Genomic DNA, 21,951 nt, shown 5'->3' on the forward strand with positions numbered 1-21,951 from the left:
AGCACGTTCAGGGGTGACGCAACCGTCCCCTCGTCACCCCGGAACCCCATACCCCGCCGCCTCTCCCCCCTCCCCATGCTCCCTCCTTCCCGCTCTGTGCACGGGTCACGCCCGCCGAACCCCACAGCCCTCCCCGCCCGGCTGGCTCCCCGAGCAGGAAGTCCCCGGGGCGGGGGCCTCGGTGTTGAGACTTGAACGGGTCACGCCCTCCTTCCACGGCCCAGTGCTCCCCGCGGGGTGGGGGGGGGGGCCCTGGGTCCCTACACTGCTGCCTCTTTGCCTTCTGGGTCTGGGGGCCACACCTGGTGATGCCTGGGAGGGGGGTGGCTCCCGGCACTCGGGGGGACCCACGCGGTGGTGCCGGGGACGGAACCCGGGCCAGCCGTGTGCAAGGCCAGCGCCCCGGCGGCCACCTCCTTCCCCCGGCTCCTGCTCTGTCCTCAACAATTGGGCGCTGCTGAGAGGGACCAGGGACACTGGTCATCACGTGGCCAGTGATGTACATCATGCTGTACACGTGCTCATCACGTGGCCCTGGGCAGGTTCGGGGGTCCTGCTTCCCTCCGGAAGGGGATCCTGCTGAGCCCGGGGGCTGAGCTCCCCTCCCCTCATCTGGGACCCGAGGGGAAACTCTCCTGAGGGGCCGAGGAGGCGGTGGGGGGGGGCTCAGGTGCATTTTAGCTAGCCCTAGGGGCTGGGACGATAGCACAGCGGGAAGGGTGTTTGCCTCGCATGTGGCCAACCTGGGTTCGATTCCCAGCATCCCATAGGGTCCCCCAGGGCCCGGATGTGGCTCGGGGCAGGGCCTCTGTCCAGCTGGGGCGAGGCTCTGAGCTGGACCCCGCTGTAAGGATCCGCAGAGTGGGCACCCCCTGCCCTGCCCCCACCCCTGGGGGTGGCCCCTGAGCACTGCTGGGCCGAGCACCCAACTCTCAAACCCATACTCCGGCCCGAGCATCAGCGGGGTGACCCAGGCTTCTGGGGCCCATCTTGGGGACGATCCCCCTGGGAAAAAACCTTCCTGCCAGGGGCCGGAGAGATGACCCAGGGGCCAAGGGCTTGGCTGGGCCTACAGCCACCCAGTGTTCAGCTCCCCTGAGCACCAGCAGGGGTCGCTCCTGAGCACGGAGCCAGGAGCACCACCAGGTACGGCCCAACCCCCCTCCCTTTTCCCCCCCAAAAAACCCCATTAAAACCGAATTCTCATTCCAGACCGGACTTGGGGTGAGCAGGCCAAGGTACAGGCTGCACCCCGTAAGCTGCCTGGTCGGCTGCTCTGGATGGGGGCACCCAGGAGCACTCAGGGGGTCCCGCAGGCAAAGGGGTGGGGGGGACTTTGCGATCCCACCTTTTCGGGGGCAGGGGGAGGTGGCAGGAAAGGGGTCCAGGTGGGGTGACATGGGCTGAGGGTGATGCCAGAGACCCCAAAGTCCTGCGCCCATTGGGGGAGGCGCGGGGGCTGATCTCCCCGCCCAGCCCCCCGGTGCAGACGCGTGACGCAGGCACGTACCAGAAGGCTCTCCAGGTGGAGAAGCCGGCTCCTCGCAGCGGGAGGCTGACGGCCAGGCCCTCCGGAAAGTTCTGGATGCCCATCCCCAGGGCGAGGTTCCTGCAAGAGGGAAGGCGGCTGAAGCAAGCCGGCGGGAGGCGGCCCGGGTTCGAGACCCGGCACTCCTGAGTGCCCCGAGGCGAGCTCCCTGAGCACAGAGCCCCGGAGTAGCCTCTGAGCGTCGCTGGGTGTACCCCCCCAAACCAAAAACAGAGAAAACTGTGAGGCGAGGGGCCAGAGTGACAGTCCAGCAGGGGTGGGCGCCTGCCTGGCACGCGGCCAACTGGGGCTCCATCCCCGGCATCCCACAGGGTCCCCCGAGCATCGCCCCAGCCAGGGGTGAGTCCTGAGTGCAGAGCCAGGACCAAGCCCTGAGCACTGCCGGGCGTGACCCCAAAACCCAAAGTAAATAAGCAAAAATGAAAGGCGGCGGCCGAAGGGTGCCGGAGGCCCTGGGGCAGTCAGGGTGCTGAGGGGCGGGAGAGGCCCCGAGGAGGGGGGATCGGGGTGTTCCGGCCCCTCGTGCTCTCCCCGGGGCCCTCGGGGGAGCCCCTCCGCCTCTAGGTGCTTCCGCTGAGCGGGGGACACGAGGACGTGGCCACACAACTTCGTACAGACCAACAACGGGGCCACCTCACGTCCACTGGGCAGCGGAGGGGCGGGGAGGGGGAGGAGGGGGACAGGCCTCTCCACCGGGGACAGCTCCCCACGGGTCCACCCTCAGGGTTGGGGAGGGACGGGTCACGTGTCCTTTTAAAGTGCCCTCGGAAATGGATCTAGAAGAACCAAGGCAATGGACCTCCCGGAGTGACCACAGGGCCCCTCTGGACACTCAGTGATCACCGTGACCTTCCCCCCCCCCCGCCTTCTTGGGACACAAGGGGCTGCGTGACTTGGCCACTGGCCAGTGCCAGGCCGGGAGAGGGGATGCAAAGGTGGTCACTCCCGACGCCCCGAGAAACTGGAGCCTCGCGCATGCCCGCTGCCGCGAGAATGTCTCGGCTCAGTCCGGAGCGCGGCCACAGCCCTGCGCTGCACGGGCCAGTTAGCCCGTGCCCAGGATCCTAAGGGCCCCTGCTGTAACTGCCGGACTCCGTCAGCAAGTGAATGTGCCAATAAAACTTTATTGACAAGGGCAAGTGGCGGGCCGGGACACCTCAGCAGCTACAGAAATCATTTCTGTGGGGGAACCAAAGGCCCAGGACTCCCCCAAAGTCCTCCCCACCACGCAGGGGCAGGGGTCGAGTCTTGAGGCCAGAATTCCAATGGCCAGAGGCAGCAGTGGGCCCTGCCCAGTGTCGAGGTGCTCGGGGGACCGGGGCTAGGATGCTCCAAGCAGAGACTGGGCAGGGAGCTGGCCACGCTGGGGAGGGGGGCAGGAGGAGGGCAGACAGGAAGCCCCTTATTTTAACAGCTTCCGCCCTGGGGCCCGGAGGCGCAGCTGACCAAGTGCCCCGGCCACCTCCTCGGACCCCCGTGACCTTGGAGCCCGGGAGCAGGCCCAGGTGTCTGACTGGCTACAGGCATCGGACAGGAATCTTGGTGGCGGCCGCAGGCCCCAGCACTGCCTGCCGGGGGCCTGGGCCCAGGACCGAGCCTGGCGCCGCGGCGCTGACGGTGGCATCCCAGCCCCACGGAGGCGCCCCCACGTCCTGCCCGGGCCGCCGTGCTGATAAGCAGCACAGAAACCCCATTCTTCCTGCCCTGGCAAGCCCGGCCCGCTGCCCGCCCTGGGCACGGAGCTGCCAGCCCGGCAATGCCACGCCCGTGGGATCCGCCAGCCCTTCCCGGCAGGGCGCAGCCTCACCGGGCGAGCGCTGACTCTTCAGGGCCTCCTGCGCGCCCGCGGCTGCCTTCACACACGCCGCCCTGACTCTGCACACATGCACACACACCTCACACAGGGACACACGCAGTCAAGCACACGCGGTCACACACGGTCACACACAGGAACACAGGCATGCATGGTTACACAGTCACACACAGTCACACCTGCAGATAAACACACGCGGTCACACACGGTCACACACAGGAACACAGGCATGCATGGTTACACAGTCACACACAGTCACACCTGCAGATAAACACACGCGGTCACACATGGTCACACACAGGAACACAGGCGTGCACAGTTACACACAGTCACACACAGTCACACCTGCAGATAAACACACGCGGTCACACATGGTCATACACAGGAACACACACAGACAAGTACATGTGGTCACACACAGTAATGCAGGTAAGCACACGCAATCACACACAGTCACACAGGAACACACGCAGACAAGCGCACACGTTCACATGGTTATACATAGGGCCACATACAGGCACACATATTCACACATGGTTATGCATAGGAATCCACTCATACAAGCATCTGTGTTCATGCAAGAAACATGCACCATACAAGGTTTTAAAGGAACACACAAGAACAAGCATGCACAGGAGCATGCACATGCAGAGTCACACACAGGAACACACATGGATGCTGAGTTGCATACAAGAACAGAGACATATGCTCACACATGGGAATATGCACACATGTTTATACCGGAGCATATCCATGCATAGACTGAGAAGTGTACAAGCATACACGTTCATATGTACACATGTATGCACAGAAACTCATGTACACACAGACACATACAAGTACATACATGTTTACACACACAAACATGCATCCCTATGTTTACATGGGAACACACATGCACACACATACAGAAAACAGCATACAAGCACACACATTTACATACCAGAATATGTTCACACAGGGACACACATGCACATATTGATGCATACAGGCACACACATGTTCACACATCGGAACATGCAGTTGTATGTTCACACAGGGACACACGTGCACACAAACACAGTCATACACAGGGGACTGCACACAGCGCATGCACATGCATGTTCAAACACAGCCAGAGAATTTTTTTTTATGCTTCCTAAGGGTCTCCGGGGTTCTAAGGGAAACCAGGCATTTGTTTCCATCTATTCATTCATTCATTCCCCACCCTCTTCCCCAAGGCAGGGTGGGGGTGACGGGGTGTCCCCCTGGGCAGCTCAGGGCAGACTCCACCCGGGACAGCGGGGACCAAGGCGGCCAGCCCCGGGGGGTGGAGGGGCCAGGCGGCAAGGGGTGGCACTTCCCAGAGGGTCCCTCGGAAGCCGGAGCGACAGGACAGCGGGGAGGGTGCCTGCCTGGCACACGGCCGAGCCGGTTCCATCCCTGACAGCACATATGGTCCCCGAGCCTGTCAGAAGGGGTCCCTGAGCACAGAGCCACGAGTGAGCCCTGAGCACTGCTGGGTGTGGCCCAGAGACTGGGGAGACCAGGAGAAAACTGTGCAATGCCTTGGAAGGAAGGGAGGTTTGCTAGCGGGGAGAGGCAGAGGGGGCTGCGGGACCCTCCCAGTCGGCTCACCAGGGGGCCTGTCAAAGTCCCATGAGTCTGGGTGTGGGAGCTAGAGCCCTGCTTGCACAGGATAGAGAAGATTCTAGAAGATTCTAGAAGCGCAAAGACTCCAGGAACGCCCCCGGCTGAGTGGGAAGCGTCCTAAGCCGTGGAAACAACCAGAAATCCGGCAGACGGCAGGGGCAGGACTGGGGGCGGGGGGGCATGTGGCGTCTGTCCCCAGGAGAGGGACCCCCCCGGGCAGCGGGAGGGGCCGTCAGGGGGCGCTGCCCAGGGCTCAGCTCACGCCACCTCGCAGCAGCGCCCCGGAGTCCCGGGCTGGCGGGCCCTTATCTCCAGCCGGGCAGGGAGCTGCCTGGGGGGTCAGCGCAGACTCCAGACGGGCCGCCCTGCCCGGGGCACGTCGGGCCGGGCTGCAGAGGCTGGGGTGCGGCAGGGGTGCGGCCCCCTCACTCCCGGCCCGCCCCTGCACCCCTGAACCGCAGCCAGGCCCCGAGGGGTGCGAGGAGGTGTGAGCCAGGGAGAGGCACTTCTCACTCGCCGCTTTCACCTGAGTCTGGGGGGCCCTTGGCGCCCCCCGTGACACGCCCCCAGGAATTGGGATCCGGGTGCAGAGCACTGAGTCAGGGCGCAGAGAGCGAGGTCGGAGGGTTGGAGTACAGTAGGGGAGAGCCCTGGGCACCCCGCACCCCGCCGGGAGTCCCCCGACACGCTGCAGAGGGACCCCAAGTACCTCCAGGTGCCCCCAAAACTGGAACAGAAAGACAGTACGAAGGTGAGGTGCTCGCTGGGTCAATCCCCCATAGGATCCCCTGAGTACTGCTAGGAGGGAGCCCCGAGCACAGAGGCGGGAGTCAGCCCGAGCACAGAGCCAGGAGTCAGCCCTGAGCAAGAGCCAGGAGTGAGCCCTGAGCAGAGCCAGGAGTCAGCCATGAGCACAGAGCCAGGAGTGAGCCCTGAGCAAAAGCCAGGAGTGAGCCCTGAGCACAGAGGCAGGAGTCAGCCCTGAGCACAGAGCCAGGAATGAGCCCTGAGCACAGAGCCAGGAGGGACCCCCGAGCACAGAGCCAAGAGTCAGCCCTGAGCACAGAGCCAGGAGTGAGCCCTGAGCACAGAGCCGGGAGTCAGCCCTGAGCACAGAGCCAGGAGTCAGCCCTGAGCACAGAGCCAGGAGTCAGCCCTGAGCACAGAGCCAGGAGTCAGCCCTGAGCAGTGCTGGGTGTGGCTTGAGAAACCAAAGAAAATAAAGGAAAAAGGAAAACATGAAGGAAAGAAAACAAAAGGAAGAAAAAACCCCATCCCCCCCAAAAAAAAAACAAAAAGGAATGTGTCTTTCACTGCCTCGCTCTGTCCCTGCGCCTTTTCTGGGTCAGCGGGACGGACTGCTGACGGCCCCTGTGGCCCCCAAGGCCCAGGCTGAGGGTCCTGTCTGGGCAGCACGAGAGAGAGCCGTGGTCCCAGGGAACGCCTGGTTCTCTGCGGGGAGGAGCGTGTTCAGGGGCCCCGGGGTCACCCGTGGTGGTCCTTGGACACTTGCGGGGGGCGGGGGGGCGGGGGGAAGGCACCCTTTGTGCCTGGGGCAAGTGCAGGGCCGGATGGGACCAGGGCCCTGGAGCATGCATGGCCGGGACCCTGGCCCCTAACCCGGTGCAGGTCAGACTGGACGATGCTGAGTCCCCGGGGAACCCCGGAGCCCGGGCGAAAGGCAGCAAGTCACGCACCCCAAGTTTCTTCTGGGGGAGCTGAGGCAGGGAGACGCCTCCTCAGACAGGCGCGGCCTGGCGGCACCCCCATCCCCCGCCCGCTCCCCTCTCCAGCGGGTGGCACACGGGCTGCGGGGCCCCAGGGCAGGGTCGGGGAGGCTGCCTTGCGTGCTAAGCCGGCTCTGGGGAACCCCGGCCCCTCCCCACGGCGGGCTCCTCAAGCACCTCTGCCGGCCGCGGGTTCGGGTGCGGGCAGCGGGACTGGGAAGTGGCTGATGTCATGGGCCGCCCCGAACAATCCCGCTTTTCAGGGTGACGATAACATCAACACCGGCTGCAGAAGCCTGGGTCGCAGGAACGCACACGCTCAGCACTCCGGGGTGGGGGCGGGGGGACCCCGGGGCCAGGGCGCAGCGGCGCGGGGCTGGACCGTGCCACCTGCTCGCCTTCAGGCGTCTCGGCAGAGCCCGGCTACCGCAGCTGCCACGACGCTTTGGTTTCCCGTCTGCAGGGAAACCCGCTTTCTCCCCGGCTTCTCCGCTGCCCGGCCCCCGCCCGCCCCAGAGAGAAAGGCTGCCGGGAGCCAGAAGTGGGGCCCAGCTCACCGCAGGACAATCCCACCGCACAACTCCAGGGGGCGCCACTCAGAGACACCAAAGCATGCAGGGCAGGGGCTGGAGCCACGAGACACCAAGATTCTCAAGCAACTGTGGCCTCCAGAAGCCAGGCGGGCTTCACCACGGGGTCTCAGATGGGGGGAGGCCTTGTCCCTCCCCCCTAAGACCTTGTCCCTCCCCCAAGACCGCCCCCTAAGACCCTGATGGCCGCCAACTTCCAGAGCCCAGTGAGAAGTGCAGGTATGCGGGTTCAGAGCCGGCAACCTCCAGGCCTCAAGGGATAGGGGATGGGTTGGTCCTTCTCATCCCCCATCCCCACGGGGCCCCGGAGGTCACGTCCACCAACGGCCCCAGGCTGCTACTTCAGCTCCTTAACGGCCGTGATCCAGAGATGCACAGAACAATCTCCGAAACCAAGCAGTTCACTGCAGAGATTCCTCCAGACCCTAATTCACTGTCACTGTCATCCCGCTGCTCATCGATTTGCTCAAGCAGGCACCAGTCACATCTCCATCGTGAGACTTGTTGTGACTGTTTTTTGGCATATCGAATACGCCACGGGGAGCTTGCCAGGCTCTGCCGTGCGGGCAGGATCCTCTCGGTAGCTTGCCGGGCTCTCCGAGAGGGACAGAGGAATCAAACCCGGGTCAGCAGTATGCAAGGCAAACGCCCTACCTGCTGTGCTATATTGCTCCAGCCCCAGACCCTAATTATCTAAAAACTTAGAATTCCAGGACATCTTATGCTATTCACAACAAGCACTGCAGAAGAGAGTATGGGGGAGACTGTCTGCCAGAGAGGCAGGGGGAGGGGTGGGATGGGGGGGATACGGGGGACTTTGGTGGAGGAAGATGTGCACGGGTGGAGGGCTGGGTGATCCATCATTGTGTGAATGAAACTCAAACAGGAAAGCTTTGTAACTGTATCTCAGTGATTAAAAACCAGTAATAATAAAAAACCATTCTGAATAATAATAATAAAAAAGTAATGTGGAGTCCATGCCCAGTTGAATCAGCTTGATCAACGGCTGAGTAAATAGCAGTGCTCCTACATTTTATTTATTTATTTATTTATTTATTTTGCTTTTTGGGTCAACCTGGCGATGCACAGGGGTCACTCCTGGCTCTACACTCAGGAATTACTCGTGGCGGTGCTCAGGGGACCATATGGGATGCTGGGATTCAAACCCGGGTCGGCCGCGTGCAAGGCAAACGCCCTCCCCGCTGTGCTCTCGCTCCAGCCCCAGTGCTCCTACATTTAGAACAACAACAAAAAAAAATGGCTCTAGAAGGCTGGGGCTGGGGGCTGCCTTTTCCTTACACCCCCCGAAACGGTCTTGCTGCAGCTGAACTCCCCAGAAAACCCGGCCGCCATGAAACCGAGAGCCGCCAGCAGCCGCCGGAGACGCTGGTCTTGCTCCTGGGGGCTACAGCCTGAGGCCACTGGAGGGGGCCACAGCTCACAGGCCTGGGGGCCACCACGTCCGGACACGCTGGGCTGTCAAGCAGGAAGGGCCGCCCCCAGCACCACCCCTGGACCAGCTCAGCCTAGACGGGCCCCAGGAGGGGTCCCTTCGACAAAGTCGGACCCGTGCCCAAAGGCAGGGGTGCTGGGGGGCTGGGGAGGGGGGAACACTCAGCCCAGTGCTCGCCTCGCCCGAGTCCACCCAGTGCCAATCCCCACAGCATGCGCTGCAGGGCACCAGGAGCCCGGAACTAGCAGCCCTCCAGTTGCGTCCCACCAGGAAGGGCCTGGGCCGTACCCCCCAACCCCCCTGTGGGGCGCGAGGGCCCCCACCCCCGGGAACACAGGGGGTTTCGCTGAGCCTGCAGCCCGCCCGCCCCCGTCCCTGCACTGGTGTCCACCAGAGTGGGCTCCGGCCCCAGGCAGGGACCATCTCTCCCGTGGATCTGCCGGGCCTGCGGGGGGCAGAATCCCACGGTCACTCTCCAGCCGGTGACCCTGTGGGCAAGTCACTGAGCCTCGGGGTGTTTCTGTGGTGTGACTTGGTAGGAGAGAGGGTCCCCGAGAGGAACCAGCACGTTGCCGCGGGAACGGGATGCTCTCACCCAGATGAGAACATCTAGAACACATAGCATCCTTTTCTGGGGCTTGGGGCCACACCCAGGGATGTTCAGGGATGCTCTGTGCTCAGGGCTTACTCCCTGCTTTGTGCTCAGGGCTGACTCCTGGCTCTGTGCTCAAGGCTCACTCCCGGCTCTGTGCTCAGGGCTGACTCCTGGCTCTGCTCAGGGCTCACTCCTGTTCTGTGCTCAGGGCTTGACTCCTGGCTCTGTGCTCAGGGATGACTCCTGGCTCTGTGCTCAGGGCTGACTCCGGGCTCTGTACTCAGGGCTCACTCCCGGGTGTGCTCAGGGCTTGACTCCCGGCTCTGTGCTCAGGGCTGACTCCCGACTCTGTGCTCAGGGCTCACTCCTTGGTGGTACCCAGGGAACCTCCATGCAGTGGCAGAGGCTGAGCTACAAAGCTTCAGCTGCAAAGCCAGACCCGCCACCATCTGATTCCTGCACGCGAGACCACGTGTGTCCCGATGCCGGGGCTGCACCCGGACCCCGCGGCCACCTGGGCCGGCGCCCCCTTTCCTGGCCTTGTCCACGTGCAGAGTCCAGCCCAACACCGGCCCACCGTGCGCACCCGGGCCCTGCACCCCGAGGTCTCCTCGAGGAAGCCCTGACCCAGGGGCTCGGTGGCTGCCACAGGGCCGAGGGAGGGAGGGAGGGAGGGAGGGAGGGAGGCTCCCGTCCTCCCCCCACCAGCCCCTCCATCAGACGGGCGAGCACCGGCCAGACAGAACTCAGTGACTGCGCCGCTGCCCTGCGGGGACACGACTCCACCCTTGCTCATACCCGGGCCGCCTGGCGCGGGTTCGAGGCTGAACACCGCCTGCTTCTCCGGCCTCCCTCCTCCCGGGAGTAAATGTTCTGCGTGGGCTCCAGCACCAGCCTCCAGAGCGCCCGCCCGGGGCCTCCTGTGTGCCCGCCCCCCCCCTGCGTGCCCCCCCATCTCCTGAGCGCCCCGTCTCCCGTGCCCGCTCCGGGTCTTCTGCGCCCGGGCCTATTGCTTGGGGCTCTGAGGAGGGTATCCGGGATTGGGGGGGGTCACTCCGAAGAGCCAGCTCCCCTCTGACCCCAGCCCACCCGACCGAGGTGTCCGCTGGTGGGGGTGGCGGGCCAGCCTGTTTCTGCCGCTTTCTGGGGCGCCCCAGTTGCGTCTCTGGCTGCCGCCTACACCTGCCGGCCGGGAGGACATTCCTGATGAAGCCCTTCCCGGCGGGACTCCAGACCCCCCTCTCCGCTCCGGGCCACCTTGGTCTCGGCCCATCTCTCGACGCCCGCACGGAGCAGGTTTGTTGGCCGTCTGCGACAGATCCACTTAGCAGCGGGTCGAAAACAGAAACAAAGTTGCCGGATGCTGAGTAATGGGGGAACAACACGATAAAGGACGTGAAATACGTCTACGGCTCTCCAGAGTCCGAGGGAGACCAGAGCACGGGGCCGGAGCCACAGGACGGCGAGGAGGGCGGGTGCCTGGCACGCAGCGGACCCAGGTTCGATCCCCGACAGCCCCGATGGTCCCCCGAGCACTGCCAGGAATAATTCTTGAGCCTAGAGCCAGGAGTAAGCCCTGAGCATCGCTGGGGATGGCCCCAAACAGCACAAAAAAAAAGGAAGGTGGATCCCAAGAAGGCCGGGGAGGTGGTGCAAAGGGTGGAACACGTGAGCTTTGCATGTGGAAGCCGCAGGTTTGATCCCTGCGCAGCCTCTGGGCATCGAAGCATTCCCCCCCCTCCACCCTCCGCCCCCTCTGCCTTCTCAATCTTTGGTGCTCCCCGAATCTTATGGGGGTGAAGAACCTTCCTCTGTCCAGGCCTTCTCCTCTCAGCCGGGCTCCTTCTCGCTCCCGCCGTGTCTCAGGGGGACCCAGTCACGCTGACCCCTCATCAACAGGAGAGCCCGGATTCCAGTGGAATTTGCGGAACCCCCTTTATACCTTCCCCCCTCCGCCCCCTGAGGAGTCAGTCTCCCCTGACGCCCGGTCTAAGTGGCCAGCCGGGGCCCGCGTCACTCACAAAGGCCCAGTTCAGCCACGCGTGAGGCGTGGACAAGGGCTGAAGTTCCTTCTGGGTTACATACAGGACGGCGCAGGACGCACGGGCGTGAGCCACCCTTACGACAGGGGGGCAACGCCCCCCACCCCCACCGGAACGGCGACAAGCAGCAAGAAGGCGCCGGAGAAGTGAACGTGACCCAGGAAGGAAGCGGAGACAAAGGAATGTCCCCCGGACTGGGAAACTTCCAGAACATCCCTGAGCCCTCCTGTAATGACAAGGCACAAGGCGGCAATTCAGGGATTAACTAATCCTTCGGGGCTCTCTGCACCCACACGACACGGTGGGAGGGAGAGAGGGCAGAGCAACCCCCCGGAGATTCCCCTCCTGGACACCGGCCTGGAGAAGCGAGGGACCCCAGGGGCCCGGCCAGGGGCTCTGAGCACAGGGCGAGGGTCTCTAAGGACAGAAGTTCACTAGAGCAGGGGGTCCTGGGGGAGGGGCGCTCGGAGGTGACCACCTGCTCTGTGGGAGGGAGGCTGGGCCACAACTGCCCCCGCCCCCTCCCCTGCCCTGGGGATGCCAGCAGCACCGTGAGCACTGGATCTCGGCTCACCGAGGGGAGGAGAGGGCAGGGGAGCGGGGAGGAGAGGGCAGGGGAGCGGGGAGGAGAGGGCAGGGGAGCGGGGAGGAGAGGGCAGGGCGGCGGGGAGGAGAGGGCAGGGGGGCGGGGAGGAGAGGGCAGGGGGGCGGGGAGGAGAGGGCAGGGGGGCGGGGAGGAGAGGGCAGGGGGGCGGGGAGGAGAGGGCAGGGGAGCGGGGAGGAGAGGGCAGGGGAGCGGGGAGGAGAGGGCAGGGGGGCGGGGAGGAGAGGGCAGGGGGGCGGGGAGGAGAGGGCAGGGGGGCGGGGAGGAGAGGGCAGAGCTGAGCTCTGAACACCTTCACCCCCTCCAGGCCTGCCCGGGCTGGCACCGAGGACACTCAGAGGCCTGACCACGCCCTCACTCAGCTCCTGGCCCCGTGGCACCTTGGGGTGCCTTGAAGGGGCTCTCGGGTGGGGGGGCCGCGCCTGGGGAATGAGGAAGGTGGGACCAATTCCATAAAGGGGCGGGGGGCGCCACAGGGTCAGCGTGTGACCCAGCAAAGCCACTGCCAGGCACAGAGCAGGACCCCCGATACCTGTCCCGACACCCTCCGCCCCCGCACGGACCACCATACCACGAGTGGAAACAGCCCATGCACCCCCCCCGCAAGCTGAGCCACAGAAGCCAGTGAGGTGAGGGACCCCCAGGGGGGAGAAGCTCAAGGACTCTCGTTCAGAGCAACAGAACAGCAGGCAGGGCGCTCGCCTCGCATGGGGCTGACCAGGGTTCGAGCGCCGGCACCCCAAAGGGTTCCTGGTGCACCCACCAGGGGTGATCCCCGAGCACAGAGCCAGGAGTGATCCCCGAGCACCGCCCGGGTGGCCCCCAAAGGGACAGAACACCAGGAGGGTCTCAGGGCCCTCGCCCCCAAACGCCAGCCCCGGCCGGCACCACGGCGAGCTGCCACGGACATGGGGGGGAACCAGAGGGGCCCAAGGACGGAGTCACCTCCTGCCACCCTGACGCAGGCAGGGGGGGGCCCTCCCGGCGGGGGCAGGGCGTTTCCCGGGGAGTGACAGCTCTGGGGCTGCAAGGCCCACCCTGCAGAGCCGAGGCCTGCCAAGACCCTCGCCCGGCCCAGCAAAGGGCCCTGAGGAGACGGCCCCCCCCATGAAGGAGACTCCTCCAATACCCTAACTGTAGGGACAGAGCCCAGAGAAGGCTCCAGAACGTTCCAGACCAAGACACCCCGAGGAGATGCTCTATGAAAGCCACCTGGGGGGCTGGAGCGATAGCACAGCGGGTAGGGCGTTTGCCTTGCACGCGGCCGACCCGGGTTCAAATCCCAGCATCCCATAGGGTCCCCTGAGCACCGCCAGGAATAATTCCTGAGTGTATGAGCCAGGAGTAACCCCTGTGCATCGCCGGGTGTGACCCAAAAAGAAAAAAAAAAGCCACGTGGGACAGAGGAAGGGCCGGATGTGCTCCCGAGCCCAGGGCTGCTGGCGCCCCCGGGGCTGAGCGCGTGTCTCCGCATCTCCCCTCTGGAGATGGGGCCGCTCGTGCTCTCCTGCCTAGTGCTGGGTGTGTGCAGGGCTCTCTCCTGACGCGTGACTCTCCACCCTCTCTCCCACTCTCTCTCCCTCCTTCCCCTCCAAACCTCCAGCTAAAATCTGCTTCACTTCAAAAGTAAAGTGAAATTTATCAGTTACACAGGCAGGGGAGGGGCTAGGGGTGGTGGTGGGGGCTAGGGGTGCGGGGGGACGGGGTGGAGCTATACTGGGGTTCTTGGTGGTGGAATATGTGCACTGGTGAAGGGATGGGTGTTCGAGCATTCTATAAATGAGACTTAAACCTGAAAACTTTGTAACTTTCCACATGGTGACTCAATAAAAAAATTTAAAAAAAAAATCTGTTTCACTTCACTGCTGGCTACTCCTGACATTCCTTCCTGCGAGGCGAGACAAGAACCCAGCAACCCTGGGTCCCGGGGGGCAGAGGCGGACCAGGGAAAAGTGACCAAGTGACCGTCTCTCTCCTCCCCGCTTCACATGAGCCACCCGTGGGGCCCTGCCCCCACACCAACCCCCTCTCCACATGCCCGGTGAGCTCCCTCTGCGCTCACACAGGAGGGACCAACGTGGGCTCCTTCCCGGCTCCGTGCCACCCGTGCCCACACCGGGCCCTGCACCCCTCGGGCACTGGCCTGCTGCTAAAACCCCTAGAGTCCAGAAGCCACTGAACCAAGGCGGGGTGCAGGGGGAGCCTCATGCCCTCCCCACAAAAGACACATCCGTGGGCTGGAGCCATAGCACAACGGGGAGGGCATTTGCCCTGCATGCAGCTGACTCGGGTTCGATCCCCGGCATCCCATACGGTCCCCAAGCACCGCCATGGGAGATTCCTGAGTGCAGAGCCAGGAGGAACCTCTGAGCATTGCTTAGTGTGACTCAAAAAGAGAGAAAGAAAAAAGACATCTGTGTCTCGAAGAGGAGCTTATGTTTGGTTTTCTTTAAAAAAAAAAAAAGTATTCTATATTTTTTAGAAGTAACTGAGCTCTGAGAGAGTACTGGGAAAATTGTCTGCCACGGAGGCAGGGTGAGGACTGGGACGGTGGAGGGGATGTGCTGGGGACACTGGTGGTGGAAAGTGTGCACTGGGGGAGGGACGGGTGTTCGATCATTGTACGGCTGAGCCTCGAGCCTGAAAGCTTTGTAACTGTATCTCACAGTGATTCAATTGAAAAAAAAAAAGTAATTTGGCGTTCAGAGGGTAGGGTGTTTGCCTTGCACGCAGCCGACCTGGGTTTGATTCCTCCTTCCCTCTCGGAGAGCCCGGCAAGCTACCGAGAGTATCCCGCCCGCACGGCAGAGCCTGGCAAGCTCCCCATGGCATATTCAAAATGCCAAAAACAGTAACAACAAGTCTCACCATGGAGACGTGACTGGTGCCCGCTTGAGCAAATCAATGGGCGAGAGGAGGACAATGACACAGTGAATGTGGAGTTCATGCCCAATTCAATCAGCTTAATCAACGGCTGAACAGAGAGCAGTACTCCTACATTTAATAATAATAATAATAATAATAATAGTAAAGAAGTTACTGAGCTCGGGCTGAGCTCACCGGGGGCTGGGAGGCGAGAGCCCTGAGTGTGGGGGCCCTCAGGGTCCCCAACACTGAAGCTGCTCGGGGCAGAGAACGATTCTCCCCTCGGTCTCCCGGGCCTGCAACTGGGGGGCCCCACTCTCGTCCTAAGCCCCCCCAGAACCTCATCAGGGCAGCTCTGAGAGGAAGCTGGGGGCTCAGCTTCCTTCCGGGACACCTGCAGGGGTGGGGGGCCAGGCCTGGGGGGGGCAGAGACTCCAAGACAGGCAGACGGTAATTATGCCAAGGGAAGTGTCTACATAATTACAGCTTGCGGAGGGGCTGGGATGGAAACGGGGTGGGGGAGATAAAAGGGGAGGGCGGCCGGCTGTCACAGCAGCAGAGGGCTCTGGGGCGGGAAGGGGCTCCAGGGGACACCCGGGTCCTCACCGGGAGCCTGACCCTGGCCGGGCCGCTGGTTCCAGGCCGCTGGTTCCCGCTTCCTCCAACTTCCGAACCCACCACGGGGTGATCATCCTCTCACGGCACAAACACCCCTCCCCGTATCAGAGGCGCCTGCCGGGAGGCCTCGGGAGGTGCTGGCATTAGCTCCCCTTCCCCGGATCAAAGACGCCAGGTGTGGGGCGTGGGTGGCCCTGAATGGCACCAGCCCCGCTCAGAGCCCCGACTCCCCGCCCTGTTGTCCGTGACACTGTATGTTAAGTGAACATAAAACTTTTTTGCTTTTGCTTTTTTGGGCCAGACCCGGCGATGCACAGGGGTCCCTCCTGGCTCTGCACTCAGGAATCACTGCTGGCCGTGCTGGGAATCGAACCCGTGCCGGCCGCGTGCAAGGCAAACGCCCTCCCCGTGTGCTACGGCTCCAGCCCCGCACCAAGTTAAGCGAGGCTGCAGAGGCGCTGAGCTCGACTGTCACTGGCCCCTCTGAGTGCCCCATCCGTCCTGTGGAGTCCCGGGAGCGAGAGGCCAACAGCCTCCCCGGGCTGCGCGCAGTGGCTACTGCTCTGACTTAACGTTACAGTGGGCGCGAGGAAGCCCACCGGGGAAGGCCCTGTAGGAGCAACCTGACTGGCCGCTGGCTCTCCAGACAGACTGGCTGGTCTTCACCCGGATGAGCTGATTGGTCTTTACAGGCTGGGTCCTTATGAGGGCCATTCACTGGTCATTTTGCCATCAATCAGTTGATTGAGTTTACATAGGGCATGGTCAATCAGGCAACAGAAACAGCAAGGGGCGGGGGCAGTCGACTAAGGGAACATTCGATTGGTCACTCTGTAACCAACCAGTTGACCGGATTCATACAGAATGTGACCAATCAGACAGCAGAAACAGCCAAGGGGCGGGGGTAGTCGACTAAGGGAACATTTGATTGTTCACTCTGGAACCAACCAGTTGACCGGATTCAAACAGAATGTGACCAACCAATCAGACAGCAGAAACAGCCAAGGGGCGGGGATAGTCGACTAAGGGGACATTCGATTGGTCACTTTGTAACCAATCAGTTGACCAGATTCATATAGAATGTGACCAATCAGACAACAGAAGCAGCCAAGGGGTGGGGATCGTTGACTATGGAGACATTCGATTGGTCACTCTGTAACCACCCAGTTGACCGGATTCATATAGAATGTGGCCAATCAGACAGCAGAAACGGCTGGGGGAAAGGGGGCGGGGGCATAGTTGCTGGAAAAAGGTCGCTGGTCACTCACTTAGAGGCGGCTACTGGCCTCTTGAGAACCGCCTATTGAGGACTGTGACGCTGACGACACCAGGTGGCTGGCGCCCTGCTGTCACCCGCTGTCCCCTAAGGACCCAGACGACGCCGTGTGCCCTAGAACATTAGGGGCTGGGGGTCCGCCCAGGCCCGGAGGGCGGAGGCTTCCGGGCCTTCCCCAGCACCCAACCGTCCCGGAGGAACCCAGGCCCCGAGTGTCCAAGGCAAGGATGTGCCCGCCTGCAGGACACGCGCCCCGCGGTGCTCCCAGCCAGGCGGTGCCCCCAGCAGAGCATCGGGGGGCTCGGCGTGGAAGTGCTCCTCTGGCCTGACCTCTCCGTGGCCGTGGGGTCGAGATGCGGAAGAAAGCGCTGCGGGCAGGCTGGGCGCAACCCTGGAGGCAGGGGGCGCAGGGGGGAGGGGGCGGTCCATTAGCGGGCGGGAGCCACCCGGTTCCGGTCCGGAAACAATGACGCCTTTCAGAGGGCGCTCGGCCGGGACGGGGGGTTTGCACACTGGAACCCGGGACCGGCCGGGCGCGGAGGGCCGCGAAGACTGACGCCCTTGTTCTCGGGGCCTGGTTTAGTATTTTCCTGATAAGATAAACACGCTGGGTTGCCGCAGGGGTCACTTTCACATCGATGGCACCGCGGCTGTGTAGACACGCGTGCGCGCGCACACACACATGCACACACACACACACACACACACACACACACACACACACACAGAGCAGATCAAAGGCAGAAAGCCCCTTTGGGAAAGGGAGCCCTGAGATGTCCAGACACAGACAGGGCTGGCTACGTCATCAAGGAGCCGTCCCATCCCCCCCCCAACCCCTCCCCCAAATAAGACTTTCCACCTCCCCGCTCTCCGGGCAGCAGAGCGGGAAGGCTGCTGTTGCATCGCCACGGGGCACCAGTGAGATACGTGATGGAGGCCCACATTCCTGTAGGTGGGCACACTTCCATAATAGAAACAAACAAACAAACAAACAAACAAATAAGGTACCTTGGGCTGAAGGGCTGATGCTGGCTGAAGGGCCAGCGGGGATTTTTGAATTTAGAATTCTCCTTGTAGGTTTGTTTAAGACTGCACTGAAAAGAATGAAAAGGGGGCTGGAGCGATAGCCCAGCGGGGAGGGCGTTTGCCTTAAACACGGCGGCCAACCCGGGTTCGATTCCCAGCATCCCATAGGGTCCCCCAATTCCCAGCATCCCATAGGGTCCCCCGATGCACCGCCAGGAGTGATTCCTGGGTGCACGAGCCAGGAGTAACCCCTGAGCATCGCAGGGTGTGACCCAAAAAGCAAAATAAGGGAAAAAGAAAAAGAGAGAAAAAGAAAAGAATGCAAAGGACTGGCGGAAAGGCTTACAGCCTAGCTCCCTCTCATCCATTCATCCCTCCATCCATCCCTCCGTTCATCCATCCATCCATCAAGCCACTGATTCATGATTCATTATTCAACCATCCCTTCACTGTTTCACCCAGCCGTCCATCTACCCATCCATTGACCTATTCATCATTCATTCCTCTCTTCCTCCATCCATTCATTCTTCCTTCCCTCCCACCATCCACCCACTCACCCACCCAGTCATTCATCCATCCACTCACTCATTCATTCATCCATCCATTCATTCATTCATTCATTCCTGCAGCAGACTGGGCTACTCTCTGTGTGCCCCTGAGGAAACAGCCCTGCCTGAGCTGACTCCTCCCCCTAGCGCAAACACTCTCCCTGCTGGTGACTGGGGCTTCCCTTTCTCACAACAAAGGGGCCCTTCTGTGAGGGTGGGGGGGTGTCCGTGGAAGGAGGTGAGCAGGGAGCAGCCCCCACCCGACCTCTCGGGAATCTAACTCAGGCTCCTCCCCCGACCTGGGAGCGGAGAGAAGGGAGACAGACTCCAGAAGCTTCCGGAGTGTTCTGGGCTGCTCCGACTCGGACCCTCGGTGCTGGTAGCTGGGCCTGGGCCCCGCCGCCCCTGTCTCGAGGCCGCACCGCAGACCCTCAGGACCAACGGCACCTGGTCTGACCCCGGAAGGTGGCGGGCCGCAGAGCAGAGCCCGGTGCGGGGCCGTGTGAGCTCAGGGCCGGGGTCAAAGGCCTCCCGGGGGCTCTGGCATCGTGGCCCCCGTGCAGCGGCCGGCGACAGCTGGAAATCCAGAACCCCGGGCCCTGAGGCGGCACCCTTGCCACGCGCGGGAACCCGAGTTCGCGGGCACCCCCTGCCCGCGCCCACTCGCACTCAGACCAGGGCCGGGTACACAGCGCGAGGGCGACAGCCCAGGGTTCGCGTGTGGGAGCCCCGCGTTTAGCCCTGCACGGCATGGTCCCCGGAGCACTGTCGGGAGACAGTCCTGAGCACTGTACCAGGAGAAGCAAGCCCCACCCAGCACCGCCAGGGGAAGCCGCCAAACCATAATAATGATAAATAAGCAGGGGTTGGAGCAATAGCACAGCGGCGAGGGCGTTTGCCTTGCACGCGGCCGACCCGGGTTCGATCCCCGGCACCCCATATGGTCCCCCAAGCACCGCCAGGAGTAATTCCTGAGTGCAGAGCCAGGAGGAACCCCTGAGCATTGCTGGGTGTGACCCAGAAAAGCAAAAGCAAAAAAAAAATAATGATAAATAAGCAAAACGCAGACCCCGGGCTACCCGGCCTGAGGGAGGGGGACGAGGGGGCTGTCCTGAGCCATCTCACTGGCCTATCCCATCACGGGGCGGGGGGCCCAGAGAGCCCTTAGCTTACTGGGCCGTCTACTCCCTTCTCAGGAAACAAGGACTCAGAGCTCCCTCAAGTCTTTAAGCAAACAAAGAAAAAGTACCCCCTGATTATACCCTGGACTGTTCCGGAAACTGAAGAGGGCATCCCCCAAACCGGAAATCGCATGTCAAGAGTCTTAGAGGCAGATCCCGGGAGGCTCATGCAGGGGTGAGGCTCCCGAATCCCCCCGCTCTGCGCTCCCAGCCAGGCCTTGGGCTGAGTCCAGGTCCGGTCACTCCGGGCCACGGAGACGCCTCCCCACACCGGTCCCCCGCGTCCCTAGGCTGGGCCAGGCCACGCCCCTGCAGACGGACTCCCCCCTTCCCCAGTGGCTTGGCCTCACGGGCCAAGGATGGGCGGGGGTGTGGCTCAGAGGCCCACGTTTAGCCCCCTGAGGCTCACCTGCACCCTGAGCACCCCTTCCCCGCCCACCCCGGCACAGAGCCAGACACAGCCCAGAGCAACGCCAGGTGTGGCCCCCAAACAGAAACAAAACCACCAAGTGGGCAGGAGCGACAGCACAGCGGGGAGGGCCCTTGCCTTGCACGCAGCCAACTGGGTTCGAGCCCTGGCACCCCACAGGGTGCCCCGAGCACTGCCAGGAGTGATTCCTGAGTGCAGAGCCAGGAGGAGCCTCTGACCATCACCTTGTGTGACTGGAAAAAAAAAAACAAAACAGAAACAAAAGCCTGCCAAGAAAGCAGTAAGGCGTCACATGACCCAGAGGACCATAGTGGGAACAGGGCTTGGCAAATGCCCGACAGCTGATTCTTGTTGCTGGGTGTGTGTGTGTGTGTGTGTGTGTGGTGGCTCTGCCCCAAGCCTACTCCTGGCTCTGCACTCAGGGACCCCTCCTGGAGGTGCTCAGGAGCCCCTATGGGGTGCCGGGGATGGGACCGTGCAAGGCAAACACCCTCCCGGCTGTACCATCGCTCTCTAGCCCTGCAACTGACAAAGCAACTTGCGAGGGGGACGCCGTGCCCAGCCCTGTCCTCGGAGAAGGCACAGAGCCGACCCCACGGGACCAGGAGGGGCAAAGACAGTACCCGCGCGTCCTCCTCCTCCACTCCACATCCTTGGGGTTGGGCTGAGACTCTGCCTGAGCCCCGGGATGGGTCTCTCCCTACAGCCCAGGGTGGGGGCTGGGAGGCGGGGGGGTCTCCCCAGTGACCCCCACTGCCGGGGGGACGTGGCTTACAGCCCTGAGTTGGGCCCACGGAGGGTCAGGCTGGAGGCCAGGGAGCAAGCCGACGCCCTCCCTGCCCACCTCCCACCCCCCACCCCCACCATCAAGGTGACCTCGCCAGGCCGGACCCCACAGGTAACGGCAGGGCAAGGGGCGGGTAACGGCAGGGCAGGGGGCGGGGGGTCCCCTGGAGCTCCCCGGAGCAGACTCCCCAGGAATGCAGGTGTGAGGGATCTGATGACCCGGTCACCCGAGCACTCTCGTGACACCAGCCGGCCAACTGTGTCCACTGGCTGGGGGGACGGGCTGGGCTGAGGGTGGACGGGGGGCTGTGTCCCCTCCGGAGGCCCCAGGGAGGTACGATCTGCTGCGTCGGCCGCAGCCAGAGGCCCCAGGAACCAAACTTGGGCCCTTAGGTCAGACTCGCTCGTCCCCACCTCCTCCTCCCTCTGCCCCCAGGAAACTGGCAGCGGATTCCGGCTCCCGGAGCCGCCCGGGCGCGACGTCTGCTCTGCGGGTGGGGGAGCCCCCGGGCGTGGGGGGGGGCGTCCTGGTGAGCAGCTCCCGGGAGCGGGGACTCCTGGGGTGCCCCCGCCACCCCCGAGTGACTCCTGCCTCATCTGGCTACTTCCCCAGAGACGCTCTGGACTGGGCGAGTCGAGGAACCTGAATCCCCGTGAGCCCGGTGGGTCCCGGACAGGTTTCAGCCCGCCCGGAAGTTAGGGTCTCGGGTCTCAGCAGAGGGAAAGGCGCGGGTTCGAGTCATGCCAGCCAGGGTCTCTGGCACAATGGGCACTGCGGTTCCTCCGCCCCCCCCCCACGCCCGCAAGACCATGGGCCCTCTGGCAATAATGATGCCAAAGGGGCCCGAGATTCCGGCCAGGCCTGGAATGTTCCTTAGGGCGTCTGGGTTCCCCGAGGGCCCGGCGGGTCGGCAGAGAAGGGCAGCGCGGAAAGGAGTGATTACACGGCGCTGTTGGTAAACAGAGCGCCACCGGCCTGCTGGCACTCGCCCGCCAGGCAGAGCTTAATCCCCCGCCCTGGTTTCACTCCTGCCCTCGCCCAAGTTCAAGCTTGCTCCAATCCTGTGGACAAGGCGAGGCGTGGGGGCGGGGCAGGGCGCGGGGAGACGCCAGGGGGTGAGGCCCCTGTCCAGGACCGTGCCCTGCAGAGGGGTCTCCCCCTGAGAGCCTCCGCAGTCACGGTGGGGGCGGGGGCAGACCCCACTCAGGGAGGTGC

General features: G+C 63.2%; 1 protein-coding gene across 4 annotated transcripts in view; it reads right to left on the reverse strand.

Annotated features, from left to right (window-relative positions):
- SLC39A11 (solute carrier family 39 member 11) overlaps positions 1–21,951 on the reverse strand; it is a 190,827-nt gene that overhangs the window by 3,636 nt on the left and 165,240 nt on the right. For all 4 annotated transcript variants that reach the window (XM_055131242.1, XM_055131240.1, XM_055131243.1 and 1 more), the window contains exon 8: positions 1,511–1,609. In XM_055131242.1, the coding sequence (XP_054987217.1) occupies positions 1,511–1,609 (99 nt within the window). The remainder of the gene's footprint in view (positions 1–1,510; positions 1,610–21,951) is intronic.

This window comes from Sorex araneus, chromosome 3 (genome assembly GCF_027595985.1).
Source record: "Sorex araneus isolate mSorAra2 chromosome 3, mSorAra2.pri, whole genome shotgun sequence".
NCBI lineage: Eukaryota > Metazoa > Chordata > Mammalia > Eulipotyphla > Soricidae > Sorex > Sorex araneus.